The sequence below is a fragment of the Platichthys flesus genome, chromosome 21 (assembly GCF_949316205.1).
Source record: "Platichthys flesus chromosome 21, fPlaFle2.1, whole genome shotgun sequence".
Taxonomy (NCBI): Eukaryota; Metazoa; Chordata; class Actinopteri; order Pleuronectiformes; family Pleuronectidae; genus Platichthys; species Platichthys flesus.
Genome location: NC_084965.1, coordinates 15,561,058 through 15,580,261, shown reverse-complemented (window position 1 = coordinate 15,580,261; position 19,204 = coordinate 15,561,058). Strand labels below are relative to the sequence as shown.

The following is a 19,204-nucleotide window of genomic DNA, read 5'->3' as shown; positions in this document are numbered from 1 at the left end:
AGAACTGACGGGGTTCATTGTTACCTCTACCAAGGAGGGCACGTTGGTTTGTGTGTCTGTCTGTTATTAAGCAGAATGAAGCAAAAACTACTGGACAGATAACCACACATTTTGGTGAATGGATGCAGTGTAGGTTAGGAAAGACAAATACATTTTGGTGCGGATACCGGGTTGTTTTTTCTCTTTGTTTAAAATTGTGAGATAGGATGTTTTTTGACATTTTCTTTGATTTCTCACAGAATAATTCATGGATCTTGATGTAATCAATCAAGCATGTTTATGGAACTGATAGTTATGATTGTGGTGCCGTTCCAAATAAGAAATTTGGATCAATGGAAAGTGGTGAAAATGTGGTTTCATAAGGGGACCGTTGATGTCATGTCCTTCTTCTCCTTCACGTCTGTGTGAAGGGATTATTTGAATGAACTGGATTTTGTTTAGGTTCCTTATTAGCTCTGATCTTTAATGAGTTTTAGCCTTTAGATTTGAATCTTTTTCACCAGTAACGGAGGTAGATTTTGTAGAATGATATGTGAGTCAAGGGCTGTTCGCACTGAACCAATCATGCATGCTGACAGAGTTGGCCTCGATATGACAGACTCTTTTAATAATTTGTCATGTAAAGCAGAAGTTTATTTAAGTGTCATTTAACCCGGTTATTCTGCAGTGACATTTCTTGAGAGTTTCTGACTTGCACTTTGAAGTGTTTAAATGTTAGACAAGTCCGTAATTTTCCCTTTAAAATTAATAACGCCCTGAGACTTTGCCCTGGCAGGCCCATACCTTTCCTCCATGCATCCTCTGGTTTGCTCTTGAAAGAATGATTTGCTGTGTTTATTTTCTTATGCACTGTGAGGCTGGGGACATAATGTAGAAAGCACATGCAGTTATTTTTTACCTTGGCAAGACATTAATTCGACGCAAACTGTTTCTCTCCACTGGAGCCAAGACAGTGATAAGACATTGTGTTTTATAATTTGCATGATTATGAGGACTTTGCTGAGGTGAGAGTGTGTAAATGCTTCTCTTCTGACTCAGAAACTCTGTACAGTTTAAACTGCAGTGGACCTCTAAAAATAACAAGAAAAACGGCTTAGCAGCACTCACACAGATCTTTCTGCACTTCATATATCACAAACGACAGAATGATATCCTGCATTTAAAGTCTAAGTTAAGTCCTCCCAACTGGAGCGGAGTGTCTGCTGCCACATTCAGTTAAGTGAGGATTCCTTCGCAGAAGCAGGAACATGACGGTAACATTCTTTTAAAGCAAGACGGACAGATCGCTGTCCATTCAACCATGAAAGAAAATCATTTGGGGGAATTCATTTAGATGATTATTTAAAGATAATAGTATTATCTGCTTAGACGGACAGTTCTATTTTTCTATTTTCATGGTTCAAAACAGAGCTGTTCAGATGGCTTTGTAATAAATATTTTACCCCCAAAAAAAACATTGGCACAGATTTGGAGGCCTTCTGACTTCAGCTTGGCATGACGATGAAACAAGTTAACTGCGCTGGCCATGAGTAATGTGGCAGTTTAATACACCTGCTGCCAGTGCAGGCCTTGTGCCATACGTAATGACTTGTCACACTTCACCGATGTAAAACAGTTCTACTACTACTGAATATAACAATAATAGAAATAATTATAATCACATGTGAACCCCATGTAGTGACATTAACCAACATGAGATATCAGAGCCTTCACTCCAAATTTAGCATGTCACAGAGTTGCCCTAGCGAGCTTACCACAGGCGGTGAGGTGAGTAGGGTTCCACTTTTGTGTTTCTGTGTGTGTGTGTTATGTTTTATTTTGTATTTTTGGATGATGTGGCCAGTTGGGTGTGAGTGAAGGTGAAATGTGGCCTCCTCCTCAGCAGGAAAGTAGCCCGATGCACAGAGAAATGATTTAATGCACACTTGAATGCGTAAGTGGATCTGTTTTTTCATAGTCCTTCGGGCTTATTTGAATCACTTAAATTGTCTGGGTCGGGGCAAAAGCTTGGAATGGAGTGACCGAGCCATTACTGTCAAAAAGGAAACGCTGCTAATGGTGACAGGGTTTTCGGGGCATGCGCTCATTTCAGAATCAATCATAAGCTGAGTGGTGTACTGAAATGAAAATCATTTTGGAATGTAGCTTGCTCACAGAAATAATAGGAGACAGAGATTTGGACCCCCCCCCCCCCTCTTTTCTTTCAATAAGTATACGCTCAAATGAAACCAGAGCAACAACATGAGTTTTACTTTTTTGTGATGATTTGCATGGTGCATGGACAGTATACTGGCTTGGGGGCAACCTTCAGTGAAGACAAGTAGCAGCCATGTGTTATCCATTTTCCTGATTAATGATGCATCAAAATGAAAGATGATTGATGCCCTAAAACATGATTACATTGATAACTTCAGTGTCTTTGTTAAAAGACCACATAAGCTTGGGTTTATCGTATCCATTTCGTTCCAGTGCTGCAGAGATGGCTATACCTGAACCAGGGTTATTTGCACTAGGAAAATCCTTTCGTAAAAGTCCTGCTGGGAAACACTGAAACATAATTTTGTGCAGATTTATGGATGCATCAATATGTGGCCATGAGAGCCTGTGTATTATAGAGGTGTTATGGACACAGACAAATGCTGTAAAAAGCCTTAACAAAAGGGTGACGGACTAACTTTGCAATGGAAAGTCACAACTGCCAAGTCTTAGACTGTATTTGCCAGTGCAGTAATGTTTGGGGTCAAGATTGTGGGGTACACTTCCAATTATGGACTACCCCTCCATCTTACCTCTGTTCCAGCCCTGTGATTTGCCTTACCTCACAGAACTTCTCTGCTCACCCAAGTTATTCTGATGTGTTTCTTTCTTTCAAGTAGATCCATCTGTCTGATACATTTCAGCTTCTTATCTTCCTTTGTGATTGATAAGCGACTAGGGCTCCCTGAAATGTCTCACTTTCGCTTGGGCCCAGCATTAAAAAGCCCTTGTTAGTATTTAAGAGTTCTGCACATATAGTTGAATGAACTCGTGCAGATGAATGAGGAAAGGAAAAGGCAGACAATCAATCATAAAAATCTGCCGCACAGAAGCCCCACTGTGGTTCCTGTGTCTTTGCAAAGGCCTGAATAGAGCTCCCGGTTGCGTGGAGCCCAGTGTTTCCAGTAGAAGCTGCTCCGGGCTTCTTTGTGTAATGTTACTCTTGCCATTGCGTAATTACTTCAGTTGGGACCGGCCTAACAAAACAGACATGACTTACTGTTCATTTATCAAAAGTTATGTCTGTGATTACAAGATAATTCTACTGTAGTCAGCTGCAGATGACACTTCAGTGATGGCATAGGGAAACCATTGTTTTTCTTATGGTGAACTTCACTGAAGTTAACATTGGCAGCTCCTCTGTTCATTAGCAGTGTTTTCACTTGCAAGAATAGGCTGTCTTTCGGTGGACCCTGACCAAAACCAAATGACCTTGGCCATCTACAATAGCATTCGGTCCATGATGCCAGCAACCGTAACTGTGAATAAAAACAGTCATAGAACTTAACTGTACATAAGAGGTTTGTTGAGGTTTTTCGCAACCACATTATATCCCTTTTAAATGTTTACTATAGTTTACCACTCTATAGCACTGGCAAACAAGGCAAAATCACAGCAAAAGAGGGAGGGAGAGTTTCCAAGCCGCAGCAAAACTTGGGTTATGCAAAATACATACAAGGGACAACTGTGAGCAGTCGTGGGAAAACGGTCTGTGCCACTGGGTTGCAGTAAGCACTGCAGCTACTGTTTGTCACTTGGACTATCGGTAGCCATAATAGTTATGTGGCTCCCGTGATATCAATAATAATCTGTCTGCTGATGGCAACATGAATAACGTCCAAAATGGACACATTATCATAAAATCTGTGGTCAACAAGGGGTTAAATCATAATGAGTTGGATGATCCGCTGGCTTTTAGTTTTTCTAAATTTGGGACCTGCATTCATGGTTTACCAGGTGATGTATTCAACAGCTTGAGGTTGACATTTTTGAATGCAGTTTATTTTCGTTCTTTAATTTGTGTTCTCTGCAGTTTAAATTATAGTCACCCTAAATCCTCATCTAGCGCCATGATAAGGTTATGTTATTATCCAGTGCTTAGTTCATGACCTTATATCTGTAAAACAAAACCACACTCTAATTATCCATCTGAACTTTGTGCTCACTGCTAATGTTGTCACTTAGCGTTTCAATCCAAGCAGCAATGTTATGAGCTGAAATAATTGTAGAAAAAAATGGTGAGATTGTAAGTTTTATTCAGAGCTATTATTATAGATTGCTGATGTATGTGCTGAAAGTGATGATGTGCAAAAGCCCTCTGCCTCGGGCCACTGATTTAAGTTTCTTCAATTTGTAATTAATCAATGTTATCTCTCCCTCTTTTTCCCTGGAAGGTTTCAGGAACACAAAGCCCTGGAGTCCCTGATAAGCCTGCTGACTGATCAGCCTATAGATGTGCTGGTTAACGTTGTTGGAGCGATGGGGGAATTTGCCAAGGTGGCTGCTAACAGGGGAATCATCCGCAAGTGTAAAGGCATCAATCCCCTAATTAATCTGCTCACTGAGACAAACCAGGCAAGTTTCATCGTCTTTTGCTGCATAAAAGTTGAATATTTCTATATTGATTCATACATGGACATGCAGTTTGTGTCTCTTGCACATGCACATTCTATTTTCGCCATTTCCCCATGTACATGTTTGTTGTGTGATTTACCCCTGTACATTCTATTTGTGTCATGTACGCAGGCGCTGCTCGTGAATGTGACAAAGACAGTTGGTGCATGTGCCATAGACCGGGATAACATGGCGTAAGTCACTGTCTCTTCCAGTCTCTCCAACAAGCTAACATGGTCTTTATTGGAATTTGCAGTACAGTTTACACAAGGCAAACAGCCCTGTGTGAGGTGTCTCCTAAAATGTGATCAGTGGCGGCTCACTGACATTACTGCATTAGCTTCAAACACGTATATTCTTCGGACATGTATTGATGTCATATGTTATGACAAGGGAGTGACACACACACACACACACACACACACACACACACACACACACACACAACTCCTGTATCATTAACCTGTCACAGGCTGATACTTGTAGACGTTTAATTTGTTATTACCCAGGTAGGTTTCTCCTTCATCCCCAGCCTAATGACAGATTTTAAAAGCTTTGTTTATTGTACCTGCTGTGTTAAACACGGTTGTGGTTTAATTCCCGGTGTTTTACTACAGCTCTGCGGTCACTGTCAAGACTTGAGCTGGTCACACAAACATACCTAAAGCCCCGCCCTGTCCAAGACTAAATTGCTGGGAAAACACCACGAACCACAGTCCAGCAAAGTCTTTGTTCTGCTCTCATTTAACCTCACCCTCAACACTGCACAGCATTGTCTTTCATCTGCGCCTATTGGTTTTACAAGGCTGTTATGAAATACAAGACCCTTCTTAGTTTGCACTGGACACAAATACAACCTCGTGTCTGAACTCACATCGTTCGTTAGCTGTTAATTCTATAATACGAGCCCGTTACATTTGTTGGGAGGCGAAAAAACCAAGGGTTCATTAAAAAGTGACAGCCACAAACTGTGGTAAACTTCACACAAGAGGAGACGTGTTTTACATAGGTTCATCGTGTTCTCCATATTTTCTCACGGCATATATATATATTTAGGCCAGCCCTTGTAAACTCTCAGGCTTTAACACGTGGTTGTAAACAGAGAGGTCTTATTTCGATGGCAGTTTTCTGTATGTTTTGTGGTGATGGCTTCTTTAGGGGAATGTATGTGTACAGTCATGAGCTGAGCAATCAACAAAGCTCACATCTGATCTGCTCTAAACCTGGCACGGCTGTAGCAGTTTTCCTGGAGATCCCTAGAGATAAGGCAGAGTACGGCGAGCTAACAAATATTATGATGACGTATATGCATGATACCACACAGTCAGCTATTGTTAATTTCACCTTATTTTTATCATCAAAAACTTCTGGTGATCAGTGCAATCATTCTCTCATCATGATTGTGACTCAGGCCATCCGTGACTACTGAAAGCCCCAAAAAAAGCATCGATCACTTTCAGGCTTTCCATGAAATTCTCAACCAGTAAGCGGTGTGTGCTTAATGACGTAGCGCTTCCTCCAGTAAATCCTGTGTAGCTACAAGAGTGAACACACGTCGTTTAATGCCTCCAGGGTTTGTGGTCCCCTCCTCTAATCCATCACTGTCAGATGCCGCTTCATTGCTAATCTGTTTCGTACCTGCTTCATGCTAAGACAGAGCTGTTTTGGCGGATGATATGACGCTTCACTTTTGTTTTTGGTCCGGATTTAAGGGGCCCCGCCGACTGGATCTGATGTTATGATCCCTCTAGACTGATTTATGTGCAAACGGAAGACAGATGGTGTAGGGGACGTCCCTGATGAGCGCTCGCTCGTTGCCAGTCACGGAGATACTGTGATTAGGGAGTGTTTAAGTAATTATGACAGCATTCAATGTCGGCCTTGTTGGTGGAAGCACACATGGGGAACACGTTACATGTTATTTATACCAGACAACGGGTGCTCTGTGGCGTAATTTTTTGGGTTCCCAGACCCCAGACTACAGTCATGTATATGACAAGAAATATAGCTCATGCTTAAGTAAACTTCGCTCAAAACCCTATGAAATACAGAGCGGCCTGTCTCTGGCTCTGTTTGATTTGGAAAGAGGTCCTCTTTTTGGCTCGGCTTGAAAAACAAGCCACCAACATAAAGTGTAAGGTTGTCTCACAATCTAGTATTTATAGATGCATGTATGAAGCACTATACACAGGTTTGAGCGGGTTAACCTCTGTCCATAGCATAGCCAAGCTTTCCGTGGAGAGTGATCCCAGTAAGCAGACAGTGGGTGGGTTCTGGGCCTGGAGAGGAAATGAGCAGGAACGAAGGCGAGTTTATGATGAAAGCAAATGCTGAAATCGATCGACGCTCTGATCCTGCTTGGCTGTAGTTGTGTTGAGGCTGATGCAGCAGGAGCTCTTAGTCCTTAGTTGTGCACAGAAATTTCAAACATGAATCAGTCTGAATTGATTTAGCTCTTATTCTAAAAACCTTTATTGTTTTGCTCATCCTCCGTTTGTTAATCCCTTTCTCTCTCACATTGTTTCCCTCCGTCTCTGCAGAGTCATTAGCCAGCTTGACGGGGTCCGCTTCGTGTGGTCCTTACTGAAAAACTCCAGTACAGAGGTTCAGTCCAGCGCTGCCTGGGCTCTTTGTCCATGCATTGAGAATGCCAAGGTACAGTACAGCACAATATATTTTCCTTCGTCCACAACAGATTTGTCCTCTTCTTCTTGTCTATGTCTGCACCCATGAAGCACACAATGTGCACACATGTTGCCTGTAAATCAAAGACTTCTGCAAGCTTCATTAAGCTCATATGCTGCCGCGGCTGCTGCTTGGAAGTTAGCAGGGCTAGAGCTGTATCAGCGGAGGCTTACATGAACCTTGGGCTAATATGAAGCAGAGAGGACTCCTTGGCACACAGGGATTGGTGAATTGGGAAGAACGCAGGGAGACTGAGTAATATCCTGTGACATGGCTTCTGATTTCCCTTCTGAAAATCTTCCCTCAACGTGCTAATAGTTACGGAGGCATACGATCCACACATAGAGCACAGGGTAGCTGGTGGTTTCTGTAAACCCAACTCTCTATTGAAAACAGTGCACAAATGGCTAACAAAAGAACTCACAACCTACCGTTGAATTCTGCTTACCTCATCAACTCAAATATTTTCATACACAATTGGCAAAATTGCTCTGTAGCCCGCTGCTTCAAGCTTGAGGATAAATTCACACTACTTTTGTAACACATCCAAATCACTCACCAAACTGTTGGCAAGGTAGTTACATTATGAGGCTTTGACATTGGAGAAGGATATGTGGAAAAACATATATATATATATTTTTAAATGTCCATTCTGCGTCTGACATTATTATAGGTGCAATTCCAACTCAGTGGAGGGCTCTTTTAAAAAATGATTTGAGCTTGGGTATGCCATCATCACAGACCTTTAGCCTTTCAATCGAAGCTCTGTTGTCAACCAACTCTAATTTCAGTTACACATCCACAGCTCTTTGATCTCCTCGGCACTTGTATGGCTTCCAACCACACACGTAATGTTGTTCTATTAGATTATCGCTGTGATTAAGGTAAACAGCTTGTCAGTGGGACAATCTGGTTAAGTTTAAACCTATATTGAGCCCGGGCAGGTGTCTTGGGGGGGAAGCCCGTTTGCTGGCTGGAATTTTCTCTGGCCCAGAAGTGTAGCAAAAGTGATGCATGGCAACCATATGGAGGGAGCAGGGGGGACTGCGGACCCTCTATTGAGCTCTAACAAAGTTTGACAATGTTTGTCTGGACGTCAGCACACCAATTTTTTGGGAAATTCATGAACATGCTCTTTGGGTGATTTTTTTTCAGAGAGTTGGGGCAACGACAAGAGCTAAATAGTGCTCTTTACCCATTGAATTCAGGAACCTGATACAGCTGCCTCGGTGCAGTCGTTATTTAGATAAAAAACCCATGTGCTTTGAGTTAGCAGTTCCATAGTGGACTTATGAAAGAGCTGTGGTATATATGCATCTGGTGGATGCTCCATACCGTGAGGCTGCCTCTCCACAGGCAGACACTGTGCCCTATGCCCACAGGTCCACAACCTAAACTCCCTCAGTACCATACACACAGACTTAGTAGTGAATCATTCAATTATCTTTGTTCTCCAATCAAGGAAGTATAGGCGCAAGTAATGGGGTGTATCATTAATTCACCTGGATGCAGAGGCACAGTCAGATGCTTGATTTATTTTTCCTATACATAGCAGCCATGTATGTCACAGAAGCCTGATTAATCCAGAGAAAGGGTCAGGGCATGCTTCTACCATTCTGAGCTTGGCTTGCTCCCCTCAGCCTGAAATCACGCACAGCAGATAATGTGTTTTCTATTTCATTTCATCCTGGGCAAGAGGACGAGGGAGAGAGAGAGAATAGTGAGAAAGGACTTTCCGTGTGCAGCCTCATAATGCTGCAGTTTTCAGATGTGGGGGCCCGTCCAGGCCATGAAAGAGATCTGGCTAGTCTATCGCAGCTGGTGTCTTGAGAGAGCTTCCTCTGTCGCAGGGACTCCCGGCCAGGCATCATCAGTATTCCTGAGGAAGGGCTTCCTGTGTGTCGGGGGGTCAGCTCCTGGCCCTGGCACAGCCCTCCCTACCTTGCACTGCACACGTTGCTCATCCTCTGGCACAGCATCACAGGCTACTTGCAAAGCACCCTGACCTGATCATAGCTGTGAGCTCTGTATTAGAGGGGAGAACACAGCAGTAGATCACCCATCTCCCCCGAAAGAAATTGAATACTCCAACTATAAATCAGCTAACTGCTGAATTTGATGAATTACTATACAGTGCACATAATGAATTCTGTGATTGCTGTACTCTATGGTTCTGTGACATACATCGGACATGTAGATATGAAATGGACTCAAATTAAGCATATTTTGTGATTTGTATCCAGGGATCCATAATTGTAAGTTTTTGGGGGGAAATTCAGTTCTATTTTCAAACTCCGCCACCTTGATCTATTCTTCTGTGGCCAGCAATACGGTGAGTTGTGATTTTAAACAGCGGTCTGATGTGCCAAGCCATACTAAGGCCAGTGTCTCTGCCCGCTCTTCCGCTGCGGTACTTCAGCACTCCCTACCAGCCTCTTGGGTTGGTAGGCATTGCCCCATAAGTGGCTCAGAGGCCTGTGGTACCAGCTGGTGCTGTGAATTCAAACCATGAACTATTGAGTCTACACTGTGTTAGCCCCAGGCGAAAGGTTTAAATGTTACTTCTGAGCTCTAAATTCTATGTTTCGTCTTCATTTTGACATGCTATGGTAAGAGGAGAGGTTTACAACAATGTCAGATTTATTGCTTGCTCATGCAAACACAGATGTACCGTAGAAGAGGGTGTTTTTATTTTGAAAGCACAGACAAAGATAGTCCTTCCAGTTTTGTTTGCACTGATGGGACCATGATTGTGATGCCTGACCTGATGAAAATACTTTGTTTGTCCTCATGTAGTTTTCTTTGTTTTGTCTGCCTTGCTTAAATGTCCCTGCTTGCCTCCCCTCTTTCCCCATCCATTAACTCCCTCCTTGTTCATTTTAGAGAACCAACTAATAACAGACTCTTTCACTATAGGATGCAGGGGAAATTGTGCGCTCTCTTGTCGGTGGATTGGAACTGATTGTTAATTTGCTGAAGTCAACAAACAACGAAGTGCTGGCCAGCATTTGCGCCGCCATCTCCAAAATAGCCAAAAACAAGGAGAATCTGGCAGTCCTCACTGATCACGACGTTGTCCCGCTGCTGGCCAAGTTGACTAACACAGTAAGTGCAGCTCACCGCTGGAGACAAACAACAAGGTTTTACTATTCAAGAACACTGCAGTGATTGTAAATCTACAAATAACTGTCTTAACAATTGATTTTAGATGGTGTTTTCCTACTCAATGGAGAATAAATCCAACTAATGAGAAGAACATTTGTAGATATTGCCAAGACTTTCAAGCAGAGCTTGTTGTTCTCTGCATTATAAAGACTGTGACTGGTCACAAAGGACCAATAGCATCTTGTTCTCTTCTCCACAGACTGACGAGAGACTCTGTCTGCACCTAGCCGAGGCCATCGGCCACTGCTGTATGTGGGAAGGCAACAAGGCATCCTTCGGTGAAGCTGGTGTTGTGGCCCCCCTGGTAGACTACCTCAAATCCAACAACAGCACAGTCCACTATCACACAACCATGGCCTTGTATCAGCTGTCCAAAGACCCCAATAACTGCATCACCATGAATGAGAAGGGAGTGGTCAAGGTGAGTTGCAGAACTATTGTGGCTGGATTAATGAATGCTCACATCTTTTTTCTCTATAGATGATTAACACCCTTAATTATTCATCTAGTTATTTGTTCCTTTGAGACTAAATCTGGCATAAACACATTGAGGAGAATGAGCTTCGGCCTCCCACTGCTGCTGTTTTAGTGATGTGTGAAAAGCTCAGAGTAATTAACTTTGAAAAGCTGTGACTGTATTCAGAGCCTTTGACCGATGGAGCAGAAACAAAGTGGGTTTTATTCGGTGGCGGAAACATGACTCCACTTTCTAGCTGTCATGGGAATTCAGAAAAGCAAACAGCTCAGTGTGTGCAAAGTGCCTTTTCTCCGGTAGACCCTAGATGCCATCCCAGCACAAGTCAAAGGGCTGTAGCTGGGGGTAACTGTTGCTAAGGGCTGTTCCTGGACATCAGGGTAGAATGCAACAAGGATATGGCTCAGGCTAGGGAGCAGGGTAAGAGCTGGTCAAGTTTTCTTTTTTCTTCTACATCCGCCAGCTGTCTCTATCGTGGCGGTTGTGCAGCACTCTTCCAAAGAGAAACCGTCTTGCTTTGCTGCACGTTGTCGTCTCTCGTGCTGTTTCCACGTTCCGCTCGAGAGACTGTTTATGTTTGTCTCTGACAGTGATGAAGAGATTTTATGTTCAGATTGGGCTGTAATTGATGTTTTGTCACAGATGGTCCTGTCCCCATATTTCAGAATTTGGGGAAAACTTTGCTATCACTCCTTAATTCAATCATGTTTCACAGAGAGAGATTTTCTCATGAGAAATCTTTTTGCGGCCACTGTGACTTTAAATGTTTTTTTCCCTCTAAATAACAACTGCAGTATAAATTATGAAGTGATTATGCTATTGCAGCCAGATATTTTTTTCCCATGTTTGTAAAATGGCATAGTTTAGCTTGATCTCTTGCTACAGTGAATGTGGTTCAACACTTGCTATAGCTGGACTGAACATTGGGTGTTCCGAAAGAGTTATGAAAGAGTTATGTCCACTTTTCAGAAGTCATTTAGATAATTGTACTACTTCTACTTTTTGTAGTTAGAACCAAAAAACTTGACAACTCTTAGTGTTTCTTAGTGTGTGAGTGTGCGTGTGTGCAAATGCAAGACATACCACCCTTTTTAATCTGTCTGTGTTTGCCCTTATTAATGTACCAGCTAAGGGTTGCAACACCATAATGTATTTTTAGACTTTTAAAGAGCTTAATCACCAAAGGCCACGCAACTGCACCAGCGTTGTGTTTGTTCGTAATCTCAGACATGGAAACAACACAGGCAGCCTCATTGTTCAGTCTGGTCTGAGTCTCAGTCAGTCTGGACAGCGAGGCTGATATACTTACCTGCCTGACCCCGGAGGAAGCATAACAGTGTGGGAGCTGCCTTTTCTCCCTCAATTTGTGTGCACTACAGTGCTCAGCTACATGATATACAAGCAGCTGGTGGGGAGAATGTGTTAGAACAATGTCCAATAGTTCTGAATGGGTTGGGCGGTTATCGAGTACTGATACCGGGCCATGCCTTATTTATGACACTCTGCAAAGTTTTGGACCGCTCGTTGTATTATTACAACCATATTTCAAAGAGTTTTTGAAGGTGCCTTGAGAAACTCTCAAAACATGCTCGGCCACATGTAGTGTATGATTACGAATGAGAACGGGTCTTTCTTACTCTGAAGTTGCTGTAGCACACATAATGGTGTCTGACCTGGTCCCGTGCATCAGGAATTCAAAATTGAACAATATTTGTTTTATTTTATCTCTTCAAAAACCCATTATAAAAACAGTTTAAGTTCATGTTTTTGGATAAAGCCTTCCGTGGAATGTTTTGGATCATATCAGGCCTTGTTCAAGAAAAGGAGCTCTCTTGCTTGCTCTCACAGGAAATGCATACCGGGGATAAGAGAATTTTTAAGCTTAGAGATTAATCGTCCCGGCCATTTGATTTGACGTTAACTCTTGGTATCGCGGAGGTTTATACCGATGTGCTTCATTTTGTGTCACGTACAAAATCAACATTCCTTCCCTCAGTGCTTTACATTGCTTCCAAAGGACTGGGGATTGTTTGCTGAAACCATAAATCCTTGTAGACAGCGTTCGGCCAGCTATTTGTATTTAAGAGGCTGTTTCATAAGAAAAGCTTTGTGGAGTAAATTGATGAAAATTGCAAAATACGAATGGTAATTATTGGTAATTTTCCACTGAGGGTATTCCAGAGCGTGACTTTTGCCAGGTCCTGGTATGTATTTTGGGCTTTAACTAATCTCAAAGAGAAAAAAAAGTTTGCTGCCTTTGTTGCCACAAGCACACGTCTGCTGCAGCACGATCAGTGTTTGTTTTAATGTCTTTCTCTCTTACACGCTCAGGCTGCAGCAGCGAAAGTGCAGCGACACTGTGGGGGGCAATAATTACACAAACGTAAAGGGAGGGAATAAAAACCAAGCAGAACATCATAGGTTTACATCTGAAGGCTTATGCGTAACATGACTTCAGGTTGTGTGCGGTGAGCAGATGATACAGCCGTTGTGCGTTGTTCCGCTTTAACAAACGTGCTATTGAGATCCCTGGACAGTAATGTTTTAGAGCCTTTAACTTAAGACTCTCTCCCTCGCGCCCTGACCAGAAATACCGAGCCATGTTCCCCAGGTTGACAGGCTCAGGGTTCAGACTGAACTGCCTTCCCTTCCCTTCCTCTTCCTCTTAAGAGACACAGAAAAAGCAGCAAGTCTCTTGCTCACTGGAGGCTGCAGGGAATGTTGTTTACCTTGACTTTCCTCGCCAACTTCCCCTCGGCCCAGCTAAACACTGCTGTCTGTTTGTGCTGTTTGCCTCCACAGTGCAGTCTTGAACATGGGAACTCTGGGATTAGGGTAGGGGGGGTGGGGGCGTCGGGGTGGTGGAGCCATAAAGGCTGTCAGACCCGGCACTGGGGAATTTAAGCTTGAACTCCTGCGAGCAGAGGCGGTCCAACAGAGCGCACTTAACACCATGACACCTCCATGTGCAATAAGATGTGTGTGTGTGTGGGGGGGGGGGGGGGTACACATGCAACAATAATGTGTAGCCCTCCCAGACTCCAAGCCCGCTCTTCCTCCCTCTCCCCCATTGGCTGAGGAGGGAGGGGGGCATGCTCACAGTCTCCCTTCTCGGAGGTCAGTTCTCTCTGGAGCGCTCTGAAGTGCCGAAAACCTCAAAAACTCACGATCCGGTTTTCAAACGTGGGGCAAGTGTTCATGTTACCACAGTCAGGGAATATCCAACAAGCGGCGTATTATATTCATTCAAGCTCCCAGCTGGGAGGGAAAGAGCAGCTTAGAAAAAAAAAAGCTAGCATAGAAAGACACGCTTATCTTAGCCTAGCTGTGCGCTTCGGGAGACCTTATTTGGCGACGTCTGAATAACATGCTATGAGGTTGGCAAAAAATGCTGCCCCTGGCACTTCTCAGGCATCCCCTCTTTTTACAAAAGAGACTTGTCTAGCGGGCTGCATGTATTCTACAGCCTGAGGATGTGAGTTTGCTTTTGGAGCTGTTTTGGAGCCTATTTAAAAATCATATAAAGCCTGAGGCCGAACGCTTCATATAGCCTCCTCCACACTGGCGCATTTAGAGGAGCTAACATCTTGCACTGCTGCGTGCCTTTTCCCCACAAAATGATGTGATTGTAATCAGCAGGAAGGATATTATTTTCTCAGTTTTCTGACTGGACTTACAGTGCAGCTTCACAGAGATTCCGTGCCCGTGCACAAGCCGGCTCACCCCGTCTTTCATCTGTTTTCCTTTCACTGTTTATCTTTGCGCTGAAAACCCTGGGAATGTCCTCTCACCGGCTGTTTGCTAACCACACAAATGTGCAGGGCGACGTTTTAAGTTTGCATGTAACACGGAGAGGGGTCGGGGTCAGGGTCACCCTCGGCGCAGACATGCATCACGATCGCAGTGATAACCTGAGACAGAGTCAGACTCGGGTTTGCTTTGAGCGCTGATCAGCTGCACAGACGCTGGGGAAATGTGGACGATGTTGAATCTTATCGACAGCGACATTTCATTTGTGTGAGACAGACAAAGGAATCTCATCACTTCCTATGTTGATATTTGGAGCCTGTGCTGAGCAGGATGACATTTCGAATAATGAGACAGGACAGACGTTTAGAAAATGGAGATTCGCAAGAAGTTGTCAGAGGCAATCTGCTGTTAACTAAATCTAAATTATCAGATGGATGTAAGTTTTGAAGAGGCTTAGTCACTGAATCTTTTTGACGGCGACAGTGTAGATATTGTCATTTGGGTTGCTCAGCAGGATCAACAGAGATGTGACATTGCTGCAGTGAAACCAGGGAAACCATCCAGATGGTGTCCCAACACCACATGTAAGCCTGCTGCAGCATGCTCATCATTAGGAAGATCTTTCTCAAAATCCCCTCTCATTCAGCGGGGGAACAAGGCCCGTATACACATACTGGGGCTTAAAAGTGCCTCAGACGTCTCGGCGGTGACTGTATTTATCAAGGCTTCATTATGTGTAGGAGCGGGGAGCCCTTATGTGCTTAGCTGAAGGATGTGATGTTGCTGTTGCTTCATTATGGATGTAAACAAGACTCCCCTAAATAATTGAAAGTGTGGCTTGGGAAACCTCAGTGGCGCACCATTGTGATTTTACCGCACGGCACACATTGAACAGATTTAGATTCATCCCTTGCACCCGGGTATTTATGCTTACATTTAGTTTTATTTTGATTCAGCCCCTTAAACCGCCCACAAACATAACGTAGTGATTTTGCTGCAGATAAAACCGAGGGGGGAAAAAGCTCACTTTATAAAAACACATGCCACTCAGCAGTAATTCCATTTATCCAGCGTGTTCCCTTTTTCCCTCGCCTTTACATCATTCGAAGCTCTTTGAACGCTAGAAAATCTTTTTTTAATGTTCAATTTTATGTAACCAAAAAATAAACTTGCAGAGCCTGAGATTTCTGGAAAGCAATAGGACTTGTTCTGCAATAAGATCTAACGAGATCCATTACCCAAGCCACTAATAGACGGATACAATCTGACCTTTGGAGCAGCGGAAAGGCTGTGGAGCGGTGTGGTTCATGCTCAGGTTTTTAATGTCGAGCTCGCCCTGCATGCCTTTCATCTGAACAAACTTACAGAAGCATGTGTGCACGCAGCTGTAACCCGTTTGCTGAGGCATGGTTTGGAAGTCGGACGCACACACACATGCGCGCACACAGAGGGGGCACGTGACTGCGCAGCTTGAAACTGTCCCCGCACAGCCACTGTGGTGGCATGCAGTGGCAGAAGCTGACGCGGCTGTACAGTAGCCCACTCATTCAGGGGCTGGATGTTTTTCCCCAAAGTTTGTGTTTGTCCACTGTCGGAAAATGATGATTTAGTTGGAATCTGTTCCTCCTGCCGACTGTGACCTTCGTCTCTTTCTCCCGCAGCCCCTCATCCTCATCATGGGCTCTGACGACGAGAAGCTCCAGGAAGCAGCTGCTGGCTGTGTGCGCAACATCCGACTTCAGGCTCTTGCGGGGAATATCACAGCACCCAAGAAAATTTCGATTGGGACTGCAAAACGTTGCGGGAAAGTGCTCTGAGCTTTATGTTTGACTTGTTAAAAAAGTGCCCCCCCCCCCCCCCCAGGGTTATTAATATTTGCTTTTGGACCCTCCCCTTGACTTAGAAAAACACTTCAACAGCTCAACTCAATTCCACACATTTGGAGCGGAATCAGCATTCGCCAAAATAATCGTAAACATACCAAATGCTGCAAATTTCCTGCATCCCAGGGTTTTTCCTGGACGAAAATTAGGTGGGGGTGGTACTGAGTGAAACTATACAGATAGTCCCAGAAGTTAAAGGAAAAGGTAAAGTGGGTGTCTGATAAGGACGATATCGCTCTCTGTCCCTGCACTGGTTGCCTGTTCATTTTCGTAATGATTTTAACATGTAGTGCTTATAATTTTCTGGCTTTATAAAATTTCAATTCAATTAGTTATCAATTATTATTTGTATTGTTTTTACTATTCTCTACTTTTTTTCTGTTTTATTATCATTTACATCATTTTTTTCAATGCATGACTGCACTGGTCTCTGAGCTCAATCCTTTTCTTACCATTTTGTCAATTGCTTGGAAAGCTTGATTGATTGATTGATTGAATATTTTATACCATACTGCTGATCACGGTGACCTTATGTTACCTCATGGACATTGCTGAAATCTTCCCCAGCCTCAGGCTATGACCGAAAGTTGTTTGGGACTTCCAACACGCAGCTGCAAGTGTGGGACTGGGGTCATCTTGGAAATGTTCTCTCTCTCTCTCCAAAGAACTATCTTTAGTTCGTTGCTCATTTCCCAAGGAAGTTAATTCGGAAATGTACTGAATTCTTTGATATCACTGTAATTGATTAAGGTTATTTAACTATAACCTCCCTGGGCGAAGGAGTGAGACTGGCCAGAACTGCATTCAGACCTCCCGGTGGCAAATTCAGCCCTTTGAGCACACTGCTTCAATGAGCTATACAGGCAGGATCCTGCACTGTGTCTCTATGAACCACTTCCAGTTAGGTTTTCATGACATTCACCTCAGTCACACGACGTTTGACATAATGGAACTCTAGGAAATCCAACCATTCCTCACATTAGGGACCGTTCTGAAATTCTGTTGTCATGAAAAGCAAAGCTAGGGCTTATGTTTGCTTTGTTGCTATAACATGCATATTATAAATGTAATACATGCATGTTTATAGCTAATTGAAAAATCTTTTCACAAAGCAGCTGATCATGTTCAATTCTATGCATGTATGGGCACATGCATGTGTAGACTAAGGCTCAATCCCATTTCACCCCTCCTACCCCTTAACCCTACCCCTCCGTTTGATGTGTTTTTGTTAGGATGGAGTGGTAGGGGCAAGTGTTTAAGCTATAAAGTATGTACTGTTCAAATTTCCCATAATGCCTTTTGAATCACAGACTCACATGTAGTATTTTCTCCATTATTATGGATTTAAAAATTACTCATATTAAAATATCTTGGTTTAATGTCAATGTATGATGGTCATTTTTTTTAACAACAACCCTAAAAGAAATCGCTACCATTACACCTGCCAATGTCTCGGTAGCTAGCATGCTAATGCTACATCGTTATTGCTGATTTATGCAAAATAACTTCTGTATTTTGACATAATTTCACGTTGCAGGTTGTATTAGCACAAATGTTATTTGGGTATCATAGGTTGGTCACTTTAGTAACATCAAACAAAAGCATTGGTGTATTTAAGATCTACAATGTTCTAACAATGACATACCTGGCAAAACTTGTTGTCGGGTCTGTTAACATTTACAACTACTGACGACGTGTCGGGTTCCCGCGACGACTACTGATGACATAACAGTTTTTTGCAACGACTCCTGATGACGACATAGCGTGGACACAGTACATTTTATTTTTTCCCATCTCACACTAGGGGAGCTCCTTACTTGTCTGCCCCCTCCCCCCAAAAAAATGTTGTACAGTCCCCTGCCAGTACAAAGGGGCAGCCTGTGACTGCCCAATATTTACATCAGCATCCATCTTGTTCTACTCCCACTGAATGTGTTTCAAATCAAATGTATGAGAAAAGTGCAGAACCGCAAGCGTTTCTAACATGCTGTATCAAAATATGTCTGAGGTTTCAAATAAAAATGTTTTGTCTTGATTGATGAGTGTGTATTTATTTGCCCCCTTGCTTCCGTTTCGTCCTGAGCTCCTAATTTACATCAACTACCTCATCAATGGTTCGTCCAAACATTGTAGGAAGCCTTCTCCTCGCTCCCTGGCTGTCTCAACTTAGAAACCGTGTTGAAAAAAAGAAATGCGTCTTTCTCCCATTTGTTCTTTTGCCAAATGCCCCATACGTTGATCGGTGGGAGACAGCGTGAAGCTGCGTCCTCTGCAGGAACATTCCTTGAGTAATCCACACGTGACCACAATATGTAAACAAGACCCACATCTGTTTAGGTTGTTCAACCTCTTCTTTTACAGTTTGAAAAATCTGTAGTTGTAACACGTCAAAACTCAGAAAACACACCATCTAGAAAAATTGAATAACTTACTGTTTGCACACCAGTGTAGAATCCAGAGCATTTATACAGATTTGTGCAGATGCTCTGGATTCTACACTGGTGTGCAAACAGTAAGTTATTCAATTTTTCTAGATGGAATTTGTGTGTTCATAATATCATACAAATTCCAGCTCTGGTGTCATAATAAGCAATTT

At 43.2% G+C, this 19,204-nt stretch overlaps 1 protein-coding gene across 1 annotated transcript in view; it reads left to right on the top strand.

Annotated features, from left to right (window-relative positions):
* Positions 1-18,643, top strand: part of odad2 (outer dynein arm docking complex subunit 2) — a 34,511-nt gene extending 15,868 nt beyond the window's left edge. Inside the window, exons 16-21 of the mRNA XM_062379072.1 lie at positions 4,431-4,611; positions 4,783-4,844; positions 7,191-7,305; positions 10,252-10,440; positions 10,700-10,921; positions 16,387-18,643. Coding sequence (XP_062235056.1) covers positions 4,431-4,611; positions 4,783-4,844; positions 7,191-7,305; positions 10,252-10,440; positions 10,700-10,921; positions 16,387-16,542 — 925 coding nt within the window. The 3' untranslated portion in view covers positions 16,543-18,643. The remainder of the gene's footprint in view (positions 1-4,430; positions 4,612-4,782; positions 4,845-7,190; positions 7,306-10,251; positions 10,441-10,699; positions 10,922-16,386) is intronic.
* The last annotated feature ends 561 nt before the right edge of the window (positions 18,644-19,204 follow it).